The sequence below is a fragment of the Lolium perenne genome, chromosome 2 (genome assembly GCF_019359855.2).
Source record: "Lolium perenne isolate Kyuss_39 chromosome 2, Kyuss_2.0, whole genome shotgun sequence".
Lineage (NCBI taxonomy): Eukaryota > Viridiplantae > Streptophyta > Magnoliopsida > Poales > Poaceae > Lolium > Lolium perenne.
In genome coordinates, this window is record NC_067245.2 from 198452195 (window position 1) to 198478145 (window position 25951).

The 25951-nt window shown below is 41.1% G+C and overlaps 1 protein-coding gene across 1 annotated transcript; it reads right to left on the minus strand.

The window, feature by feature from the left end:
- Nucleotides 1-19838: 19838 nt before the first annotated feature.
- Nucleotides 19839-22787, minus strand: LOC127334350 (amino acid transporter AVT1I). The gene is made up of 3 exons (XM_051360796.2): nucleotides 22564-22787; nucleotides 21774-22381; nucleotides 19839-20805 (listed from the first exon to the last, which is right to left on the minus strand). The coding sequence occupies exons 1-3, from the start codon at nucleotides 22655-22657 to the stop codon at nucleotides 20284-20286; spliced, it is 1224 nt and encodes a 407-aa protein (XP_051216756.1). The 5' UTR covers nucleotides 22658-22787; the 3' UTR covers nucleotides 19839-20283.
- Between the last annotated feature and the right edge of the window lie 3164 nt (nucleotides 22788-25951).

Below are 25951 nucleotides of genomic sequence, written 5' to 3' on the forward strand. Positions count from 1 at the left end.
TGTCTTACAATCCCCGGGTCTCCCCGCCGTAGTGTCAATTTTTAGGAAGTCACATGGTGGTCGAGGTGGAGGTCGTTCCACACTTTCAAATGATGAGTCATCTGCCATAACACAAGGCGAGAGCTCGATTATCATCCGAGCAATGACCAATTGGTTGACCAGGAGGATGGGGAGGTTGAAGGGAGTATAGGGGAACACATTGAGAAGGTGCATTCTCGCTTATCATCTTTGGAGCGCCGGCATTATTTGTATCTGTTTTCTTATTTCTGTTTTGCTATAACCGTGATGTAATGCCATTTTGTTTTGCTATTTTTGCGAGGCATTGAAGGATCCCAAGAGTAGAAAGAAAAAGGCTTCGTTAGAAAGACAAGCCCAGGAGGAGGAGTAAGAGGTTGCAAAAGGAACAAAGTTCAATGCCTCTGTTAGAGTGTTTGCTGATGCTCCAGGAGGGGGAAAGAGGCATCTGGAACCTGTTGCTGAAGTTCCTTCCAAAAGAGTCACCAGGAGGACATCAAGTGAAGCGTCTGCAACCAACAATGAAGATACTCCGCCCAGCAACAATCGCAGAAGCTCACCGCAGATTGATGAAAGGATCGATGAAGCAAGCACTGTTCGCAGGACACAGTCCTACCGCATCGATGTCATGGTCCATCAAAGCACTTTGATTCGATGGTTTTCTTGATCCCGAGGATGATGAAGGCAAGTTTTTGTTGGACAGCTGTCCACACTATCTACTGCCTTTTTTGTTTATCTTTATAAACTCTTTTGGTTGTGGGTGCCGCTTTCGACATGATCTTTGTATGTATGCTATTCAGGTGGAACCACCGCTGCAGTGGCCGTAAAAGGAAGGGCACCGGGCTGGAGCGGATTTGCAAGGGGATGGGAGTCAAGCTTACCATTGAGATTCCTCCAGGGCTGAAACGTCCCGAGAAGCCTTTGCCTCGCCGCCAAGTTTGCATCGGAGGGTGGAATGCTTGCAAGAGGCCGTATGCCGCTCCTTCCGCATTTCAAGTTGTACAAGAGGGATGAGACTTTGGTGGCCGACTTCGTTGGAAAGATGGGGCTAATCTTCTTCATCACCAGTTCATTTGTTAGAAGATAGGATTGCTTTCTTGATTGTTCATAGTTCATGATAACTAACCTCGTCCTTGCCCTTGTTTGCTTTGTAGGCAAATTTCAACATGGACACGAGTCGGAAGACATCCGTAAGGCTTGCTATGACGTACTACGGAAAGTGTCGAAGAACAGGCGCTACATCCTGAAAAGGGACTACTTCGACAAAGTACCAAAGAATGAAGTCCGCATCAAGTCCCCTGTTAAGGATGTCTCGTATGAAGAATGGGAAGCTCTAACTGCTCTGTGGGTAACCCCAAGACACAGGTATGTTCTTTGCTTCGATTGCGCTCATTAGTGCTTGCATGGTAGACATGATGCTCATCATTATAGTGTGCACATTGCTGAATATCATGATTGTGCCCTTCGCAGAACACATGTACCAAGAACAAGGACAAATCGTCTTTGCGGTCAAATTTGGCCAAAAGATCGGCTCTCGTAGCTATCTTTGCTCATCTCGTATGCAATCGTAAGAACACTCTTACGTAATTTCCTTTTGCATCTTTCTCTTGTCTCCACAAGCTTATGTTCGATTCTTGGTGAACATCATTTCCGGAGGGAGGAGCGCAGAGGTGAAGAGCTAGATGCGGTCGACATCTTTAAGGCGACCCATCACAAGCAAGAAGGATGGTTTCTCCGAGGAAGCTCTAGCCGCAATAGTAAGTGACTTGTTCATTTCACTTTTGTGAACCATTCTTGGACCTGCGCGTTTCTGAATTGATGAATCTTTTGGAAATGGATCTCCAGCCGATATGGAAGCCGAGATGGCTATTCCCGTGCTAGAAGGTGCACCGCCAAGGTCTCAGTCGCTGTTGTTGCAAAGGTTCTTAGCAAGGAAGCCAAGCACAGCACTTTCCGAAGAATGCTTTGGACTTCAGCCCAGTTCCACCGTCAAGCTCAACAAGCCCACCGCAGCTGCCGTATCGGCGCATGTTCATGACCTCGGAAGCACACCAAGAGGTCCCAGGAGGAAGCTGACAGATGAAGCAGCAGCTTGCTGCCATCATGGAAGAAGGCTGCCCGTAAGGAGAAGCAAGCGGCAAATGAAGCCGCACAAGCTCGCCGTGACAAGGACTACATGGAGCTCCTCAAGCGGACCGAGGAAAGTGATAGGAGGCTTGCTCACATGATGTCCATCTTCGGAGCATCTGCGAATTAGCTCCCGCCGTCGGTCGTATCCCTTTTTTGTGTCCCGCCATGGAACTTGGTCATATCCTGGCAGCGTGACAATAACTTCTTACCGTGAATCTGTGAACTTCTTACCGTGAATCTGTGAACTTCTTACCGTGAATCTGTGAACTTTCTTGGCATGTTGGTGAATCTCGTGAACCTGGTCATTTTGTCTTTGTCACTCTGCTGTGAAATTTGCAGATTTGAAATGTTGTCTTTTATATTTTGCTGTTGAATTTCCTAATTTAATATATGCACCTTTGTTGGGCTATTGTGGGCTCTTAAAAGGCCAAGGCCCAAAGTAGCCTAGAAATATATGGGCTCTTAAAAGGCTAGAGCCCAACAAATAATTAATTGCATTTTCGAAAAATGGGAGTTGAAAAGGCCAAAAAAGGCCGAAGCCCAAAAAACTTGCAGGACCGTAAAAAGGCCAAAGCCCATAACTTTTATGGACCCAAAAAGGCCAAGGCCCAATATCTTTATGGACCCCAAAAAGGCTGTTGCCCAAAACCTCTGTGGACCCTATAAAGGCCTAGGCCCAAAATCTTAATGGACCCTAAAAGGCCAAGGCCCAAACCTGTAATGGGTCCTAAAAAGGCCACGGCCCAAAACTGTAATGGGTCCTAAAAAGGCCATGGCCCAAAACTGTAATGGGTCCTAAAAAGGCCACGGCCCAAAACTGTAATGGGTCCTAAAAAGGCCACGGCCCAATGGAAATTGGCCCAGGCCCAGTAAGTAAAGCAGCTAAAAAGGCCGTTGAAAAAAAAAAAGATAAAAAAGCCGAGGTAATTGGGCCAGTTACGGGCCAAGGCCCAACAAAGCCGAAAAAAATAATCAGAACTAATGGGCTCAGCCCATATAAGGAGCTGAATGGACCGGGCTGAATTCAAATAACGACGTTTCTAATTCGTCACAATTTTGCCACGTCGGATTGCCACGCTGGACTCGGGGGCAGGTGCCCATGACGTTTTGGGAACGTCATGCAGTCAGTGACATTTTAAAACGTCACAAAGCTCTACGATGTTTTCAAGTGGAACGTCTTAAGCACTCACTGCTGACTCCCAGCTTTCGACGTTTTGAAAGTTGTCACAATAACGTCACAAGTAGCCATTAGTGACGTTTTAGTGACACCTTTATTTCGTCAACTTATGGCAGATTTCTTGTAGTGTCTGGGTATACATCTTCCAATAGGATATCTTCCTTATGGTTGTATCCTCTCTTTGGACTACCATGTATTGTATACCAACTGTGGTCGATCTACTACCACCCATTATCTTAAGCTCCAATGGTGTTCTACTTATTTGGAATGAAGCAAGATAACTAACTAGCTTCACTCAAGAAAGATAGATAAGAAAGATTGACTCAAGTGTGTCAGGATTATTCTCAAGTGAATACCCATCTCAAGTCATAAGAATAGTTGGTTTAGCTAAGACAACTTCCTATAAACACTACCAAACCTATAGGTCTCCTTTAAAGGGTTTTAATCCTAGGGTCAAAGCATTTGCTCTGATACCAGCTGCGATGATCCAGCGTACCACTGCATGGTATAGTACACAAGTCATTGACATAACACAAGTGAAACACCGTTCCACTCATATTACGTCCCTCAGAGTAGTACAACGGAAACATATGCGAGTCCAAGGTATGTCTATAGAAGGATACATGAACTGTTTACAGAAGATCAACACAGCCTCCTACTTTACAGTGAGGTAAAACTTAAAATAAAGCTCCAGAAGAACGACTCGTAGTCTAACTTATTGCTAACTCAAGCTTAAGAGCTACTTGGCTTGCTACAGAACTCTAGCTACTTAGGTGCTAGGATTAGGGAAATGTTCCCTTCTATTACTAGTCTAAGTTTCCACTCTAGCTTATGTAGAAGTTGACTCCATTGACTTCTTTAATTGGATTCTTCATCCTATTGCAGTTCACTCCTTTGTCTTCGAGTTCCACGGTAGTTTCTCCTTCGGTGCCTTGATCTAAGAAGGGGGTTCAAATGGGAGGGAATGAGTACGAGCGTACTCAGCAAGTTCATATTAGGAAATAGGTGTATCATGCACTAGCCACAACCATAGACCAGAAAGTCATAGGCGAATGCAAGTTTTCGTAAACATTTCTTCAAAAGGTTTATTTTATTCTGAAAACTATGCCTGTCAGTCTTCATAGGTTGACCAGAACTTCATGGAGTTCCTTTCCTGCCGCATTCGTAGTTCCCTTCCCGGAACAGGGAGTGACAGCCACAATTCAATACATTCTGCAGAGGTGCGTTACTTTTCCCATAAGAGAAATTATCCTTGTTGCCAACCAGGCAATAACTTTCCCGTCCACACTTCCTTGGTGTGAGGCCAGGTATATGAACCAAGCCAATCACTGCCTTCTCCGCGACCCCGCAGACCCACCCTTTTGTAAGTCTGTCCTCCCCTTTATCTATGGGTAGACCGACCCAGGTATTTGTTCTCACCTATACTATTAAGGTAGACCGTTCTGAACAATTCATGTGCCCTATCCTATACACCATAGATAGACCGATCCAGACAACCCTTACAATCCTTCATAGACCTTTGATAAGTCTGCTCTCTCCTGTATCTAATGGTAAACCGTGACGGACCACTGTCCCCACCTTTACCAAAGATAGACCGATACAGCCAACCCTTATCACGAGTCCGTTCATATGCGAGAGGGAAAAGATACAGCTAACTTCCCCAGAGCCATTATAGATCTTATGGTTAACGCGATATGTACGGCGCTAGAATCACTAGACGGCATTGGTACTTAGTCCTAGATGAGTAGTACCCTTGCAATGGAACCTCCACCAATCAACACATACCATGGTTCCATTGCCCACCACATAGTCATATTCATAATTGTAAAATAATATTTTGCTTTTCAATGCAAGAGTGATAAGTATAGTGCTTTGCATATAGTTTGATAAAAATAATGAAATGACATGAGCAAGAGATGAACTTGCCTTTCTTGACTGCAAGATTATGCAGGCAAAAGCTTCGATATGTGATAACTCCAAATGCTGAAATACCATCATCCTCCGGTAAGGACAATGTTTAAAGAACTGGCAAAGATGCTATAATGCATAGTATGAGATGCAATCGTCCCGAGCGTAACCTAATCCCGATGATTTAGGATTGGTGAGTTGTAAAGATTTCTTTAGGGTGTGTTGCACTTTTAGGATGGTTCTCAAACAAGGTTCTTATTAGGGTGTGGTTATATTAATATCATAAGCAAGTAATATGATGCAACATAACAATCATACACAAAGGATAGTAGTGAAATAAAATGAAACGAACAGTTATCAATTTTAAGTTCTACATGACATGGTTGATGATTACTTATATTATACTTTAAAAGAATAACTCTTGAAGAACAAGTTAATTAAGAACAAGAACTACTATAAAGAGGATCTATGGGCTTCTAGGATTTACTATTGGATTCACTTAGTTTACTAATAGGGACTAGTTGCGTTCTTAAGTTGGATTGGTCTATATGTAGCAAGCATTAGCAGGTTTATTACTATGGTTGATTATGGGTATTATATCAAAGTATGGTTATTAAGATGGTTCCATAAGTTAGCTATTGGGGTTTACTATAGCTTCACATTTGCTTTACTCAGTAATCTCTAATGGTTCCTAAGCTAGGTGGCTTATTATTTCCTAAGTAGGGTTTAGTTGAATAGGAGCATGTGATGTGAATTACTACACAAGATTGGTATTAGGATTGATCTCCATGGTTCTACCAGGGTTTGATGGTTGAGGTTGATTCTAATGGTGTGGTATATAGGAGTGGTGATCAATGGTACTAACATAATTAACAAGCTTGGGTTTGCTTCTAAGTGGCACTAGTGGATCATACAGGGTTTATTCAAGAATAATGGCATGAAATGATGATCTCATATGATTAAGCCTAACTTCAATTTTAGTGGATCATGACTTGTTTTTAATTGATTGCATAATTAGGATCTACAAGTAAAGTGAAGTTCATAAGATCATATGTGATAAACCCCTAGGGTTTTAGAATTGAAACTAATGTGGAATGATTACATAAAATAATAAGATCAAGGTTTTTGTTTATATTAGAACTAGGGTTTCTACATTGTGATAGAACTCTTAAACTAATAATTGACAATAGAAAAGTGGTACCTAATTACTTTGAAACAAAATTAATAATGGTTTTACATTTTATTAATTTTCACCAGAATTAATAATTAGAGTAACTCCTATTTAGATTTAATTTAGATATTAGAGTTTAGTAGTTGTTATTAAGTTTTAAACTACTCAACTTGTTAACTAAAGATGTTTAAGTAAACAAGTTTTAAATTACCAAAATAATATCAGCTTACAGTATTTTCTTACTTTACTATTATTTAAAGAAAATAGAAAATAGTAATTTGCAAATTAGGGTTTATAAATTATCACTAATATTTAAGTGGATGCAATTATGATAAAGAAAATTAATATTAACATTTTACTTAGTTACTGAATAGCTAACATTTAATTTTGAAACTTCACTAATTATTGAATTCAAATTGGATTTGAAACAAATGAAAAGACATAATTAATAAAGTTAAAAATAAGTGAATTTTTATTTTGACACACATTTTTATTTTATATTTTATTTAAATAGAGTTTATTTTTGGGAGCATTTTGATATATTATTTATATTTTTCTGAGTTAAAATGATTTTTTTTATTTTTGTAAAGTTTCAGTTATTTACTGAGATTTAAATTAAAGACATAAATACTAAAGCTACCCAGTCTAGTGCTACTCTAGTGACTGACGAGTGGGGCCAATGCCACGTTGGAAGCCAGGTGGGAGTGGGCCAAGTGAAAAGTGATGCAGGCCCCACGTCCACGTCATCTTGATACGTCTCAAACGTATCTATAATTTCTTATGTTCCATGCTTGTTTTATGACAATACCTACATGTTTTGTTCACACTTTATATCGTTTTTATGCATTTTCCGGAACTAACCTATTGACGAGATGCCGAAGGGCTAGTTGCTGTTTTCTGCTGTTTTTGGTTTCAGAAATCCTAGTAAGGAAATATTCTCGGAATCGGACGAAATCAATGCCCAGCATCCTATTTTTCCACGAAGCTTCCAGAACACCCGAGAGCCGCCAGAGAGGGGCCAGAGGGCCACCAGATGACACCCTGGTGCGACCAGAGGGTGGGCCGCGCCCCCCTGTTGTGTCGTCGCCTCGTTGACCTTCTGACGCCGCCTCTTCGCCTATATAAAGGTCCCTGACCTAAAACCTCGAGACGGAAAAGCCACGGTACGAGAAACCTTCCAGAGCCGCCGCCATCGCGAAGCCAAGATCTGGGGGACAGGAGTCTCTGTTCCGGCACGCCGCCGGGACGGGGAAGTGCCCCCGGAAGGCTCCTCCATCGACACCACCGCCATCTTCATCAACGCTGCTGTCTCCCATGAGGAGGGAGTAGTTCTCCATCGAGGTTCGGGGCTGTACCGGTAGCTATGTGGTTAATCTCTCTCCTATGTACTTCAATACAATAATCTCATGAGCTGCCTTACATGATTGAGATTCATATGATGATGCTTGTAATCTAGATGTCATTATGCTAGTCAAGTGGATTTTACTTATGTGATCTCCGGAGACTCCTTGTCCCACGTGTGTAAAGGTGATAGTGTGTGCACCGTGTGGGTCTCTTAGGCTATATTTCACAGAATACTTATTCACTGTTATGAATGGCATAGTGAAGTGCTTATTTATATCCCTTTATGATTGCAATGTGTTTTGTATCACAATTTATCTTTGTGCTACTCTAGTGATGTTATTAAAGTAGTTTATTCCTCCTGCACGGTGTAATGGTGACAGTGTGTGCATCGTGTAGTACTTGGCGTAGGCTATGATTGTGATCTCTTGTAGATTATGAAGTTAACTATTGCTATGATAGTATTGATGTGATCTATGCCTCCTTTCGTAGTGTGAAGGTGACAGTGTGCATGCTATGTTAGTACTTGGTTTGGTTATGTTGATCTGTTATGCACTCTAAGGTTATTTAAATATGAACATTGAATATTGTGGAGCTTGTTAACTCCGGCATTGAGGGTTCGTGTAATCCTACACAGTTAGTGGTGTTCATCATCCAACAAGAGGGTGTAGAGTCTAGCATCTATCTATTTATTCTGTTATGTGATCAATGTTGAGAGTGTCCACTAGTGAAAGTATGATCCCTAGGCCTTGTTCCTAAATACTGCTATCGCTGCTTGTTTACTTTGTTTCTTGCATCTTTACTTCCTGCAATATTACTACCATCAATCGCACGCCAAAGAAGCACTTTTCTCAAGCGCCGTTACTACTGCTCATATTCATTCATACCACTTGTATTTCACTATCTCTTCGCCGAACTAGTGCACCTATTAGGTGTGTTGGGGACACAAGAGACTTCTTGCTTTGTGGTTGCAGGGTTGCATGAGAGGGATATCTTTGACCTCTTCCTCCCTGAGTTCGATAAACCTTGGGTGATCCACTTAAGGGAAACTTGCTGCTGTTCTACAAACCTCTGCTCTTGGAGGCCCAACACTGTCTACAAGAATAGAAGCACCCGTAGACATCAAGCACTTTTCTGGCGCCGTTGCCGGGGAGGAAAGGTAAAAGGCACTCATACTCCGGTCCCAGGTAACTAAGTACTTTTCTGGCGCCGTTGCCGGGGAGGAAAGGTAAACGGCACACACACACCGGATCCCGGCAACGAAGCACTTTTCTGGCGCCGTTGCCGGGGAGGTAAGGTAAAAGGTATTCACATCCTCCGACTACTAAGCTATTTCCTAGCACTGTTGCCGGTGTGTGAGTGCTCGAAGCTATTTCCTTTAGATCCTGCAATTGCATCTTTTTGTCTCTTGTTTTACACTAGTAAGGCTTAATGGAAGACAACAACAAAATGAGAGATCTTTATGAACTTTATCTTGAATTAGGACATGATGTGTTTGAAGAGAGAATTAAAAAACCCATGGAACTTATGCATGCTAATGGTAATGTTATTAGTATGAATGCTTTGAACACCATTGTTGCTAATGCTATGGAAGAATTTAAGCTTGGGGAGGTCGGTTTTGATGAAAATGATCTCTTTAGTCCTCCGGGTATTGAGGAGAAAGTTTATGTTGATTATGATATGCCTCCCATATATGATGATTATAATGATAGTGGTCTTTTGGTGCCGCCTACTATGGAGGATAAGTTTAATTATGATTACAATATGCCTCCTATATTTGATGATGAGAATAATAATGATAGCTACTTCGTTGAATTTGCTCCCACTACAACTAATAAAATGGATTATGCTTATGTGGAGAGTAATGATACTTTTATGCATGTGAATAAGAATGCTTTATGTGATACTTATATTGTTGAGTTTGTTCATGATGCCTCTGAAAATTATTATGAGAGAGGAAAATATGGTTGTAGAAATTTTCATGTTACTAAAACACCTCTCTATATGCTGAAAATTTTGAAGTTACTCGTGTTTTATCTTCCTATGCTTGTTACTTTGCTCTTCATGAACTTGTTTATTTACAAGATTCCTATGCATAAGAAGCATGTTAGACTTAAATGTGTTTTGAATTTGCTTCTTGATGCTCTCTTTTGCTTCAACTCTTATTTCTTGCGAGTGCATCATTAAAATTGCTGAGTCCATCTTAATGGCTATAAAGAAAGAACTTCTTGGGAGATAACCCATGTGTTTATTTTGCTACAGTACTTTTATTTTATATTTGAGTCTTGGAAGTTGTTACTACTGTAGCAACCTCTCCTTATCTTATTTTATTGCATTGTTGTGCCAAGTAAAGTCTTTGATAGCAAGGTTGATACTAGATTTGGATTACTGTGCAGAAACAGATTTCTGTCTGTCACGAATCTGGGCAGAATTCTCTGCAGGTAACTCAAAAAAATCTGCCAATTTACGTGCGTGATCCTCAGATATGTACGCAACTTTCATTCAATTTGGGCATTTTCATCTGAGCAAGTCTGGTGCCACTTTAAAATTCGTCTTTACGGACTGTTCTGTTTTGACAGATTCTGCCTTTTATTTCGCATTGCCTCTTTTGCTGTGTTGGATGGATTTCTTTGTTCCATTAACTTCTAGTAGCTTTGGGCAATGTACAGAAGTGTTAAGAATGATTGTGTCACCTCTGAACATGTGAATTTTTGATTATGCACTAACCCTCTAATGAGTTTGTTTTAAGTTTGGTGTGGAGGAAGTTTTCAAGGGTCAAGAGAGGAGGATGATATACTATGATCAAGAAGAGTGAAAAGTCTAAGCTTGGGGATGCCCCGGTGGTTCATCCCTGCATATTTCAAGAAGACTCAAGCATCTAAGCTTGGGGATGCCCAAGGCATCCCCTTCTTCATCGACAACATTATCAGGTTCCTCCCCTGAAACTATATTTTTATTCCATCACATCTTATGTGCTTTGCTTGGAGCGTCGGTTTGTTTTTTTTTTGTTTTTGTTTGAATAAATCCTTGTGTGGGAGAGAGACACGCTCCGCTGGTTCATATGAACACATGTGTTCTTAGCTTTTAATTTTCATGGTGAAGGTTGAAACTGCTTCGTTAATTGTTATATGGTTGGAAACAGAAAATGCTGCATGTGGTAGATGCTATAATGTCTTGAATAATTTGATACTTGGCAATTGTTGTGCTCATATAGATCATGTTTAAGCTCTTGCATCATGTACTTTGCACCTATTAATGAAGAACTACATAGAGCTTGTTAAAATTTGGTTTGCATGATTGTTCTCTAGAGTCTAGATATTTTCTGGTTAAGGTGTTTGAACAACAAGGAAGACGATGTAAAGTCTTATAATGCTTACAATATGTTCATATGTGAGTCTTGCTGCACCGTTTTATACTTGAGTTTGCTTCAAATAACCTTGCTAGCCTAAACCTTGCATCGAGAGGGAATACTTCTCATGCATCCAAAATCCTTGAGCCAACCACTATGTCATTTGTGTCCACCATACCTACCTACTACATGGTATTTCTCCGCCATTCCAAAGTAAATTGCTTGAGTGCTACCTTTAAAATTTCCATTCTTTACCTTTACAATATATAGCTCATGGGACAAAATAGCTTAAAAACTATCATGGTGAAGAATATGTACTTATGCACTTTATCTCTTATTAAGTTGTTTGTTGTGCGATAACCATGTTCCTGGGGACGCCATCAACTACCCTTTGTTGAATATCATGTGAGTTGCTATGCATGTTCGTCTTGTCTGAAGTAAGGGCGGTTTTCACAATCAAATGGTTTGAGTATGCATACTGTTAGAGAAGAACATTGGGCCGCTAACTAAAGCCATGAATCATGGTGGAAGTTTCAGTTTGGACATAAAACCTCAATCTCTTATGAGAATATTAACTGTTGTTGAATGCTTAAGCATTAAAAGAGGAGTCCATTATCTGTTGTCTATGTTGTCCCGGTATGGGTGTCTAAGTTGAGAATGATCAAAAGCGAGAAATCCAATGCGAACCTTCTCCTTAGACCCTTGTACAGGCGGCATAGAGGTACCCCTTTGTGACACTTGGTTGAAACATATGTTATGCAATGATAATCCGTGTTAATCCAAGCTAATTAGGACAAGGTGCGGGCACTATTAGTATACTATGCATGAGGCTTGCAACTTGTAAGATATAATTTACATAACACATATGCTTTATTACTACCGTTGACAAAATTGTTTCTTGTTTTCAAAACCAAAGCTCTAGCACAAATATAGCAATCAATGCTTCCCTCTGCGAAGGGCCTATCTTTTACTTTATTGTTGAGTTAGTTTACCCACTTCTTTCTATCTTAGAAGCAAACACTTGTGTCAACTGTGCATTGATTCTTACATGTTTACCTATTGCACTTGTTATATTGCTTTATGTTGACAACAATCCATGAGATATACATGTTACAAGTTGAAAGCAATTGCTGAAACTTAATCATCCTTTGTGTTGCTTCAATGCCTTTTACTAAGAATCTATTGCTTTATGAGTAACTCTTATGCAAGACTTATTGATGCTTGTCTTGAAAGTACTATTCATGAAAAGTCTTTGCTATATGATTCAGTTGTTTAATCATCATCTTTACCATTGCTTTGTATTACTTCATTCATCTCATATGTTTTACAATAATGTTGATCAAGATTATGTTGGTAGCATGTCACTTAAGAAATTATCATTGTTATCGTTTACCTACTCGAGGGCGAGTAGGAACTAAGCTTGGGGATGCTTGATACGTCTCAAACGTATCTATAATTTCTTATGTTCCATGCTTGTTTTATGACAATACCTACATGTTTTGTTCACACTTTATATCGTTTTTATGCATTTTCCGGAACTAACCTATTGACGAGATGCCGAAGGGCCAGTTGCTGTTTTCTGCTGTTTTTGGTTTCAGAAATCCTAGTAAGGAAATATTCTCGGAATCGGACGAAATCAATGCCCAGCATCCTATTTTTCCACGAAGCTTCCAGAACACCCGAGAGCCGCCAGAGAGGGGCCAGAGGGCCACCAGATGACACCCTGGCGCGGCCAGAGGGTGGGCCGCGCCCCCCTGTTGTGTCGTCGCCTCGTTGACCTTCTGACGCCGCCTCTTCGCCTATATAAAGGTCCCTGACCTAAAACCTCGAGACGGAAAAGCCACGGTACGAGAAACCTTCCAGAGCCGCCGCCATCGCGAAGCCAAGATCTGGGGGACAGAGTCTCCTGCGTTCCGGCACACCGCCGGGACGGGGAAGTGCCCCCGGAAGGCTCCTCCATCGACACCACCGCCATCTTCATCAACGCTGCTGTCTCCCATGAGGAGGGAGTAGTTCTCCATCGAGGTTCGGGGCTGTACCGGTAGCTATGTGGTTAATCTCTCTCCTATGTACTTCAATACAATAATCTCATGAGCTGCCTTACATGATTGAGATTCATATGATGATGCTTGTAATCTAGATGTCATTATGCTAGTCAAGTGGATTTTACTTATGTGATCTCCGGAGACTCCTTGTCCCACGTGTGTAAAGGTGACAGTGTGTGCACCGTGTGGGTCTCTTAGGCTATATTTCACAGAATACTTATTCACTGTTATGAATGGCATAGTGAAGTGCTTATTTATATCCCTTTATGATTGCAATGTGTTTTGTATCACAATTTATCTTTGTGCTACTCTAGTGATGTTATTAAAGTAGTTTATTCCTCCTGCACGGTGTAATGGTGACAGTGTGTGCATCGTGTAGTACTTGGCGTAGGCTATGATTGTGATCTCTTGTAGATTATGAAGTTAACTATTGCTATGATAGTATTGATGTGATCTATGCCTCCTTTCGTAGTGTGAAGGTGATAGTGTGCATGCTATGTTAGTACTTGGTTTGGTTATGTTGATCTGTTATGCACTCTAAGGTTATTTAAATATGAACATTGAATATTGTGGAGCTTGTTAACTCCGGCATTGAGGGTTCGTGTAATCCTACACAGTTAGTGGTGTTCATCATCCAACAAGAGGGTGTAGAGCCTAGCATCTATCTATTTATTCTGTTATGTGATCAATGTTGAGAGTGTCCACTAGTGAAAGTATGATCCCTAGGCCTTGTTCCTAAATACTGCTATCGCTGCTTGTTTACTGTTTTACTGCATCTTTACTTCCTGCAATATTACTACCATCAATCGCACGCCAAAGCAAGCACTTTCTGGCGCCGTTACTACTGCTCATATTCATTCATACCACTTGTATTTCACTATCTCTTCGCCGAACTAGTGCACCTATTAGGTGTGTTGGGGACACAAGAGACTTCTTGCTTTGTGGTTGCAGGGTTGCATGAGAGGGATATCTTTGACCTCTTCCTCCCTGAGTTCGATAAACCTTGGGTGATCCACTTAAGGGAAACTTGCTGCTGTTCTACAAACCTCTGCTCTTGGAGGCCCAACACTGTCTACAAGAATAGAAGCACCCATAGACATCAAGCACTTTTCTGGCGCCGTTGCCGGGGAGGAAAGGTAAAAGGCACTCATACTCCGGTCCCAGGTAACTAAGTACTTTTCTGGCGCCGTTGCCGGGGAGGAAAGGTAAACGACACACACACACCGGATCCCGGCAACGAAGCACTTTTCTGGCGCCGTTGCCGGGGAGGTAAGGTAAAAGGTATTCACATCCTCCGACTACTAAGCTATTTCCTAGCACTGTTGCCGGTGTGTGAGTGCTCGAAGCTATTTCCTTTAGATCCTGCAATTGCATCTTTTTGTCTCTTGTTTTACACTAGTAAGGCTTAATGGAAGACAACAACAAAATGAGAGATCTTTATGAACTTTATCTTGAATTAGGACATGATGTGTTTGAAGAGAGAATTAAAAAACCCATGGAACTTATGCATGCTAATGGGAATGTTATTAGTATGAATGCTTTGAACACCATTGTTGCTAATGCTATGGAAGAATTTAAGCTTGGGGAGGTCGGTTTTGATGAAAATGATCTCTTTAGTCCTCCGGGTATTGAGGAGAAAGTTTATGTTGATTATGATATGCCTCCCATATATGATGATTATAATGATAGTGGTCTTTTGGTGCCGCCTACTATGGAGGATAAGTTTAATTATGATTACAATATGCCTCCTATATTTGATGATGAGAATAATAATGATAGCTACTTCGTTGAATTTGCTCCCACTACAACTAATAAAATGGATTATGCTTATGTGGAGAGTAATGATACTTTTATGCATGTGAATAAGAATGCTTTATGTGATACTTATATTGTTGAGTTTGTTCATGATGCCTCTGAAAATTATTATGAGAGAGGAAAATATGGTTGTAGAAATTTTCATGTTACTAAAACACCTCTCTATATGCTGAAAATTTTGAAGTTACTCGTGTTTTATCTTCCTATGCTTGTTACTTTGCTCTTCATGAACTTGTTTATTTACAAGATTCCTATGCATAGGAAGCATGTTAGACTTAAATGTGTTTTGAATTTGCTTCTTGATGCTCTCTTTTGCTTCAACTCTTATTTCTTGCGAGTGCATCATTAAAATTGCTGAGCCCATCTTAATGGTTTATTAGGGTTTAGGAAAATAGTTTGATAAGCCCCATAATGACTAGTCTCATTAACCAACTTTAGCTTGAATTATCTAGGGTAATTCCCAAGCTCACCATTGGTTAATTCATTTGCTTATATAGTGATTCTATTTTATAGAACACTACTTTATTTAAGTAACTAACCAAATTACTTGGATAGCAACAATAGAATTGGATATTGGTTTAACTCTACCCAACAAATGACATTTATGCCTAAGTATATATGGCTTGGGTGCTACTTGTGATCCATGATTCACAAGTTAGGGCATGTTATTATATATGGAGTGAATCGTATGTGAAAGGTTTAGAGTTTTGGTGATGTTTCACTATTTGAAGTAGAAAATAGGCATGAAGCATGGCAGGGTTCTACTTATGATCCAAAGTGATACTTGGATTGGAATTCAAATATGGCCTAGGGATTTAGTAGTGACCACCAATGTGATACACAAGTAGGTTAAGACATGGGCAAAAGCTTGGGTTATGTTTAATTGTCTAGGGTTATTCCTCGCTTGGTTAGGATTCATGCATCAAGGCAATGCTAGGTTATCTCAAGTGCTTGGATAAACACGGGTTGAGTACAATATCAATACTCCTCTATACAAGGCATGAGGATTGGTCTGGGTTAACTACTAGTAATATACTTATTATTTCATGTGATGGATGAGATCTATTGATCTTACAAATAGTTTAACTTATCATCTAAATTTATAAGGTATGATCATGTATTAGACACGATCCACTCATTCCTCACTAATCTCTCTTCTCTAGTACTTCTCTCATCACACTCACTTAGATTCTTAGGGTTTATGATCATCACCCAATTTGTAATGATCAAAGTATTGGCCTCATAATAATTCATTAGTGAATCATGGTTCTCTTCTCTAAGATCAAGTATTGGTCAATATACTTGAGTCTACACTTTTAACTTGAGCTCTCTTGGATAGGTAGGGTTTCTCTAGGGTTTATGATCATTACCAAGTTGTAATGATCACAACACTTGTCTCTCTCTTGGATCACTAGTGAAAGAGGTTCTTGCTTACTATCAAGTATTAGCTAGGTCAATTAGGGTTTAATACTTGACTTGTACTTCTTCTAGCATTGGTTAATATCAATTACTTATATCACTAGGATAGAATTTGAATGTTAGCCTAGGGTTATACTCAATGGATAATATAAACACATAGATGGTCCTCTCCTTTCTCAGAGGTTTATTGGAAATGAGTTTGAATGGACATGATGGAATAGTCAAGGTTTATAAAGAATGAACATGAATGTCTTTGGCTTGGATTCCATATTGTAGTTGAAAAGATATACCATGTGAATCATGGTAGGAATATTTATTTAGTAAAAGACATGGAAAAGATAAGTAAAGAATAGTTTCTTGTTAAATGTGTTCTTTGATTTATAGTTGAATAATTATTCATGTGTTGTTGTAAGGAATGTCATGTTGAGATCCTTTATAAGATCTTATAATTGACCCTTACTTAAGGTGTTGTTTGTTGTAAAGCTAATTCCATTGGATCTAGCCCCTAGATCAAATCATCTCTACCCAAAATAGGGTTTTAGCAAATAACACATTGAAGTTTATAGCGCTTGACTTGATGATCTACTTCAATTTCAACAAGTCAAGTGAAACTTCAGTTACTGTGGTAAGTTTTATTTGAAAGCGCGAAAATTTCCCGGATTTTCTATGCATGAATGCAATGCACACTTTGGTGTTCTCTCATTTTTTAGCCTCTAAACCTAGGATATTACAGCGATGTGCATTGAATTTGTAGGGAGAAAACATTAATGTTTTTTTTTTTACCATAGATAAGTTTATTTTTGGTATTTAGTTAAGTTGCTTCCACCATATACACAAAGTTGATTATATAGAGTAGGCTAGGTTGTCAGGGGATAGGAGTAGTTAATCATAGTTGAGTTTTTTTTTTTGCAATGTTTAATGAAGTTGATGTTTGGAAATCGGACAAGGTGTGTTTTTCATAGGTAGTAATTTTTTCTCTGTGTAGAACGTACTTAAGTTCATTAAGTTGAGTAAGTTACTCTCTCGCCGTAGTTAAATTGCTTCCACCATCTACACTAAGTTAATTATATAGAGTAGGGTTTATTTTCATTTTCTGTACCATTTTAATTGTACATATTAGTTTAAGCTACTTCATTAGACCAATTTATCCAAGGTGATTGTAGGCAAGTTTGTCTCCACCAAAGGAAGGGAGATGTCTAAACGTTTTCCATGGCTACAACTACCCAACTATGTAATAGGGAGACGTGCCCTAGTGGGTATCAGCCCACCTAGTACAAGATGCAAGATCCAAGCGGTATGTCCACTTATCAATTTCCTTGTTATTTTTTCTTCATAATTTTTTTTGTCAAACCATCAATAAGGTTGACTATTAAGTTTATATGTATTGTGTGCTCAAATCATCATGCATTTTGTTGCATGTTAACTCTAGTTGTGGCCATTACCCAATTGATTTTTAGATGGGACTAGGCGTTGATGTCACATACCTGCGTTTACCAAACCTAAAGAATGTGGAAGGAGTTTCCCTGCAACTCAAGTACAGGTCGTTCAGCTGGTCTGCGACATGGAGGGCACAATTTGTTTTGCCTAGTTGATTAAGTTGTTCTTTGAACATGGACAGCTGGTTTTTTGCCTAGTTAAAGATGGTTGCTCCTTGTATAACCAAGTTGACTTGTAGCATCTAATTAAGTTGCTTTTTTCATCATCGACCGGTTGTGTTCAGCCTAGTTTAACCTAGTTATTATCTGTATAATGCACGTAAGTTTCATAAAAAAACTAAGTTGATTGGTCAGCATAGTTTTAAAAAAAAGGACCAAGTTGAACATAGGCTAATTTAATAAGTTGCACCCATTTGTATCTGTACTATGGTACAATCAACTGGAAATTCTATCAATGAATAGTTGATAAAACTTGTACAAGCTAGATGGTAGAGATATTTTTGTTCTATTGCTTTCCTCATATATGTGGACTACTCAGATTTATGTGGCGCATAAAGAACGACGTGGGAGTTAATGGATCTTTGTCCAAAGCTTTAAGTTGTGTGTTAAGTTGCGGAAGATGTTTTTGGTTACTTCTTTTTAGTGTTCACTTTCACAATTTTTTTATTGACAATTGTCACCTATACTTCTCTTAACCTTTATGGTTAATTGATTTTAAAGAAATATAAATTAGGCAAATAATGTTTTATTTGTTGTGAACATCGTGAAAACTTTTAAATTTCCTATGTTTTTAGGAATAAAAAGTCAGTTGGAGCAAAAAGTGAGAGAAGTATCATGAGCTCAAACGATTACTCTCACCAAGCTGGTAAAAGGCAGAAATTAGAAAAAAGGCCATTCTCAACAAGGTAGGTTTCTACTCTCTTTGGGGGACCATTAATTTTCTATGTTTTCTGGGACACTTTCTTGAGTTCCTTCTTACTTTTGAGAGAACATGATCATATTTCGTCTAAACTATTTTTAATGCTTATTCGATTTCAACGCCTAATATCATCATGATATCAGCCTATTTAATTTTTTAACAAGTGGAAGAAGAATTTGTAAATTAATAAAACCAGGTAGACGGATTTTCCATCTCAAAACAAATATGCAGTATTTACAGTAATAAAATATTTGTCTATTGGCAAAGAATAAATATACTTTTAATCTCGAACTGGGATTGGCAAGTGCAGTTTTTTCTGATGCATTTAGCATGAATTTGAAGCTATCATTTTCCTAGCTTCTTGTCTAGTTCTTGATATCAGCATTATACAAGGATTGGATTTTGTTGTCATGTCAGGTGATACTATTATCTTGTGTGCAAGAGGATATTCGTCCAAAACTTACGCCTGCACACAGTTGTTTTGGAAAAGTGTAACAACAAGATAAATGTGAGCCCCATCTAAAGATCAATCTTGTTTCTCGAGGTCCACGAGCATGCTATAATTATACGGTGAGCCATTGTGTTTCTTCTTTGGCTACATCCGGGACTACCAGCCTACACAGTCGCATCTCCGCGTGCAACATGCAAGACTGGACGTAGCATCAATCTTCACGTCGTTACTAATTTAACTTGTCACTGTCCCACTACACGTCAAGTTTGATCTCCTCGCCGAGACACGCAGATGGCCACCTTGCCACCTTGTCTTCACCCACGTCGATGACACGCTTCAACTGCAACGGATCCTCACAGAAACGAGCACTTGGACACAACGACAACTCATGGACTCGACGACAACCGCACGACATGCACATACTTGACTCTTTGACTCATCGGACTCCACCAAAGACGACCTTGGCGAAACTCTCGGACGACGATCTTGATGAGACTCCCGTACCGCACCTCGGCACCATCTCTTCTATCAACGATCATCCTCGACCACCTCCACACCTTGTTGTCGATAGCTCCGCGTCGTCTCCTCCGTGCCGCTCCGCTGAGCGACGACCGTCCGTCCCGAGGCGCTAGTACGAGTCACCTCCCCGGAACAAACATAGCTTCAAATCTTCGACCTCACTCTGATACCAATTGTTGTTTGGCCCACGAATCGATTACATCAAACTAGACGAACACATCGCCAAAGCTGTTGTGTATATATACACCAAACAGCCGATCAACCCAGACGTCTTAATCATAATCGTACTCTTACTAGAAACCTGTCCAAACCGACATGGACACAAAGAATCTGATCAACTCTTCTTACGTACTCGGAACCTACTAACCAAACTAGCTAGCACACGTGACACCGACTAGGATACAAACTAGCTAGGACTCCATGGCGCGTACAACACGCACGTACTAACGACAATTGACTCAACTAAGTACTCACATGTTACGAAACCTAAACTCAAGATTATTCCTAACAGACTACTCTGACTCAACGGTCTTTGTCGCAGCAACACCCGTGCTCGGATGCATATGGATTATCTTCCACCCACGTTCATCACAACCTCCGAACTATCTGCTTCACGGAGCTGTAAGTTCCCAATCCAACAATCGTGGCGCCAACCGCCACAATGGCCAGGCAAGCTGCCGTCTCCAGCCGCATCGCGGTGGCGCCCCCGATCTTGGAGCGGACCTTGAGGTAGCACAGGCACGGAAGAAGCATCGTTACCGTGCAGCTGAGGAGCGCGCCGGTGAGCCCCACGACTTCGGCGAAGAAGGGCACGGCCAGCGCGACGACGAAGGTCCCGGCGACGAGCCCCGTCCTGACGAGAGCCCGGAGCGGCGTGCTCTTGCTGACGCCGAGCGCGCCCTCGGCTGCCTCGGCGACGGGCGCCACCAGCAGCGCGTAACCTGTCAGCGGGTTCACCAGCGTCGTGTATATGGCCACCTTGGCGGCGACGCTCGTCGATGGGAGGTTGAGGGTGATCTGTGATTGGAGCATGTCGCCGTACATCAGGTACCCGATGACGCCTATGAAGCCGTAGCTGAGTGTGCTCAAGGTGAAGCACACAGACAGAACCTGGCATGCGTGGACACATATGAGTGCAGAATCCCTAACTTTTTAGAAGAAAAAAAAAGTTGACGGTCATACGGACTTGATAATCAGTTTTGCTAATTCCAAGTCGTCCCGAATTTTGAATAACTATTATTTTATAGACATTTAATTAAATAATTATAGGAAAAAATGCAACATATGAAATAAGTGCAAGTTACGATTTTCATTACACCGACTTAGAAACAAGCAGAAAACCTTGGGAGATTCCGGAAAGGCCTATGCTTCAGAAATAAGCAGAAAATTTTGGAGATTTCGGAAAAACTTTTGCTCCACTATCCCACATTTTCGAAAATAATAACATGATAAAAGATAGTAGGAAAAAGTGTAACAGCCCAGGTGCGCCTTGCGCACGGGTATCCCCACCCTCCATTTCCCTTTGAGATTTTGTGGCTCTGACTTTTCCTACTGCATGCCACTCTCTCTCTTGCATGCAGATAATCCAAAACTTGGAGCCATCTCTTTCATAGTAAAAGACAAAACCTTCTCTCATGGAGCCAACACTTTTCTCTCACGTGGCTCTCTCACCCAAAGAAATCCATTGCAAGAAGACAAATTTGCATGTGTACTGTGTTGGTGCGCGGTGCACCTGCTCTAAAAATCCACACTCCCCAAGATAGTAACAACTTCATGAAAAACACTTTTGATTCCAATTCATCTAACCACGGGTTATAGGTTCTGATTGATGTTGAAACGGAGCTGCGGTCGAAATTTCAAATAAGATGTGAATTTTAGAAAAACTTTTTATTGAAATCAGAACTACATGTCAATTTATTTTGGCGAACCTTCAATTAATTTGAACAGAGCAAATAACAGAGGTGGCCAAAAAGCTGAGAATACAGTAAAATCATTTTGGAGTACTCCAACGGTTCAACATGAATTCAGCATAGCCTTGTAACGAGAATCCAATGAACGATCAGTGAGATGGCACCTACCGCGGGGAACCTTTTTCTGTCTTTCATCCCCGTGTATATCATGGGAAAGACGGCATGTCCACTGAAGCAAAACGAGTACATGCTCATGGCGCTGGGCATGCCGGCCCAGTGCACCAGCCTGCCCGTCTCGTGAAACCCGACGCCGTCGAACACCCCGACCCAGAGGACGCCGGCGATGAGGACGACGGACGCCAGGGATCCTCCGGCGGCGACGTACGCGAGCACGTTGAGGCTGCTGAACCACGTGGTGGGCAGCACGACCAGCGTGGCGGCCAGCACGAACGCCTGCTTGCCGCGGACGTGGAGGGCGCCTAGCCGGAAGCTCGCCGCCGGGAACAGCTTGTGCAGGTTGTCCCCCTCAAGGATGAGGAAGTCGATGGCGACGAGGTAGAGCTCGAGGTACATGAAGGCGGCTACGATGACGCGGCCTCTCCGGCCGAAGGCGTGGGCTCCAATGTCCGGGTAGGTGTCGACGAGAGAGCTAGAGTCGATACATCTCTGCAGGAGAATCCCCGTGTAGAAGCTGATGGCGGCGATGGCGAGGAAGACGATTAGGCTCAGCCATCCGCCCTGGGACAGTGCGTAGGGAAGCGAGAGAAGCCCGACCCCTGCATGCAAGAAAAATATGTGAGCGGATACAAGTTACATTTATCTCTACTAGCAATGTAATAGATCGAGCTAGTACTTGTCTTGGAAAAAAAACACTCTCTCAGTTCATTTATCTTCTCTTCCTCGAGTCAGCTAGAGCTGAACAGAGGGAGTAGAAGATATTCTGGCTTGGTAGATTAACCTGAGAGTGAGTTGATTCCATTGAAGCATGTCTTGAGGAAGCTTGTCTTGTCCGACGGCGGAGGCGGATCGGTGTTGTCAGTGCTCCCGTCCATTGCAATTTCTCGCTTAATCGTACGGTAACTAAGTGCTCATAGTAGCTACCTTTCCTTGATCAAGTTCATGTCGTGGGTGTGGTAGCTAAAGCACGGGCATCCTGGCGATTTATAGGCGCGCAGCTTAGAAAAAGGTTACGGATGCGGTCCGCGGCGCTCTAGCTCTCCCTTTTTTTTTTCGAAACACAATCAAAGATGCCCACACATACGCACACACACTCACCCCTATAAACGCACGCACGCACACCCTACTCCTATGAGCACCTCCAAGAGACTGCGTCGAAGAACTGATCCGACGGGTCTTGAGATTGATAAAATCACCACAAACGCCCCACTGTCGACGGAAACGTCGCCTCCCACTGAAAAATATTCCACCTTTATGAGACATCAAAGTGTCAAATCTAGGATTTGAACTCTGATGGGCTAGGGGTGTCACTGCCCTCCTAATCATCCAAGTATCCAACCAGAGTTGGTTCTCGCTCTAGCTCTCCCTGGAGCGCTTTGTGCACATCGTCCCTAGTAGATACCACATAACACGAAATCGTAAAACACGGATACGGTAAACCGCGTTGAAGTTTATTGGTGCAAAAATCATCGCGGCAGAACAAAACTCACATACATGTGCCATAAAAATGAATATCCGGTTTTACGTACATGTATACTGCCGGATCTGGTCCGGCTCTTTTGCACTTCACAATCTGCAAACAAAATTATCAATCAGAAAGAATACTATGCATTTCTACTTGAATGGTCTTTATCGGAAAAAAAAATTCTACTTGAATGGTACATAGTTCATCATCCTGTGTGCGTAGTAAACACTACGAAATTTACTCGAATACTACATATATTTCAGCTTGTTCATCACCAGCTTGTTTATCACCACTGCTCGATGATGAAGCACCTTGTCTGTCGTGAAGATTTATCTTCTTCACTGACTTCAAAATCGATTAGTAATTCAGCTACTAAGACAGCACGAACTGTGGTTTGCACAAATCTGGTTTTCTTATTTGCAGATCTTTATCAATTCAAATCGATTCATGGTCCCACGATGTCGTAACTGAGGGATGGCTGCCTTCTGCTTTCTAAATTCATCTTTCAATTAAATCGTACTTATTTTTGAAACGGGGCAAAAAGAGCTTGCCTTATATTGATATAGGAGGAGCAAACATAGGATTGGCTGAAGCCAAAAAATAAAAGAAAGGGGGAAAGACCCCAAGAAAGAGAAAAAAAATCACCCTACAAGCTCCGCCAGGTTTAACCTATTGAGAAAAACCTATTGAGACGTCACAATTTATAGCACAGCCGCAGAGTTTTTGAAGAACACATAACTCTCAGTCTCTCACAACTGAGATTTACCTATCAGAGTAATCCCATAAGGCCAATGGTCCAGTGTGGGCGGTGAGACGTTGCCAATGGCGGGTAAGGAGGAAAGTGCGGACTTGACGGCGGGTGCGGACTCCACGGTGGTTGCGGGCGGGAAGACCCGTGCCGAATGGCGGCGACGAAGATGCCAAATGGCTAAGGAATCGAGGGACCGTGGGTGACTGCGCTCCATGCCCGCGACCGGCTATGCAGGGAGACCTATGGCGGCGACAACGTGTGAAGGAAAAGAGAGAAGTTAAAATCACCCTCCTGCCAACTACTAGGGAAGTTTGCAGGTACTGAATATCAAGAAGTCAAAACTAGGTATAAGCGGGTTTTTAGAAGCATGTATGCACCTCAAACAATTATCTGGGCCGGTCGGGTGCTTTATTTTTTGGGTGTGACTATTTTTTAGTTGACTGAGAACATTTCCAGTCACATGATATCATTAAATCTTAGTTTCCGATGATATCATTAAATCTTAGTTATAACTTATATTGTAACATGTGGCTAGCAAGAATCATGAACAAATCTAACGGCTAAAAGTACTTTTCTTAGTCGCATCGTCACTTGCGGAAATTCAATTCAGCTCCCGGGTGCGTCTGCTCCCTATACCTAAAAATTATATTTTGAGTTGTCGAAAAATTTTGACAAAAAATTCTACATGTACACCTCCATAATATATGTGCATTCGTCAAGTTTCACGAAAAATCAATAGTTTTTGTGGTCTATGTAAAAAAGAGAAAATTTATCTTGTAAAAAGCATTATTTTTAGCACTAAGTTTTGTCTTTTTTATACACGCCACATGACAAGTCTATTTTTTATGAAACAACTTTATAAGCGTGTACCACGTGAAGATGTACGTGTGAATTTTTCGTTTCAGTTTTTTTGAAATTCAAAATATGTATAAGGTGAATTTCAAAATAGAGGAAGCATATGCTCCCATGTTCCAAAACATCACTCCACTAAAATAATCACAGTTGCAACTCCACTTGCAACTGAGATAAACTCAATTGCAACCCAACTAACAACTAATATATGCATGAATCATAATGCAATCAATCGATGCAAAACTTGACTGAATGAAAACTTAATTCTTATCTAGCTAAGAATTAATAAATCCCTTATTTTTTTCGCTGAACCATTTCGCGCAAATCACTTATTTTTTAGCTGAATCCTTTTGCGCTATCTGCTGCTCTCTGCAAGCTCACACAGCTACCTCCTTTCCAAGCTACAGCTAGCTAGCGTGCTGCTATCGTGCAGTCACCTCACCTTGCCACTTAATTTTCTCACATGGGTTTGGCCGCTACTGCTGCTGCTTTTTTGCTACTCGTACTACTTGCTACCTTGAGAACCGAGAGCGTCAAGCATGGGTTTTTTGATAGTGTCTGTAGCACAACGATTGGAGGCAAAACATCCTCCTTTTCAATGTAGGTCAAGACCTCTTTAACTTCCTTAGAGCAATCTTCCCCAAGATCCCCAACTTCAACAGATCACCCCGTGGAAATGACTTCGACCACGGTATTGAACTATTCTAAATTGACCAGGCACTGAAAGATGCAGCCGAGGAACTCGAAAAGAAAGCGAGACGAGAGAGCATTCTGTTGATTAGGATCTGGCAGATAAGCCGCGTTGCTGATAAATTCCCGCGTTCATGAAGTTGACAACACTTTTTAGAAGTAGCCTACGTGCTGTAAAAGAAATCTGGAGTGAGAGGCTAGGACTCAGCAATATTCGTGACACTAGATAGCTACCCGCTTTTTTTTATTGGGGTGCTTCAAATGTGAATGCTTGATTATTATTTTACTGGCAAAAATAATATAGTAGATTTTTTGATGTAATATGTATGTATTATTTTTGGCAAACCGTCTTTTGATGCAAACACATGAGCAGTCGCCTATCGTATCTAATGCCGATGGCCCTCCGACGAG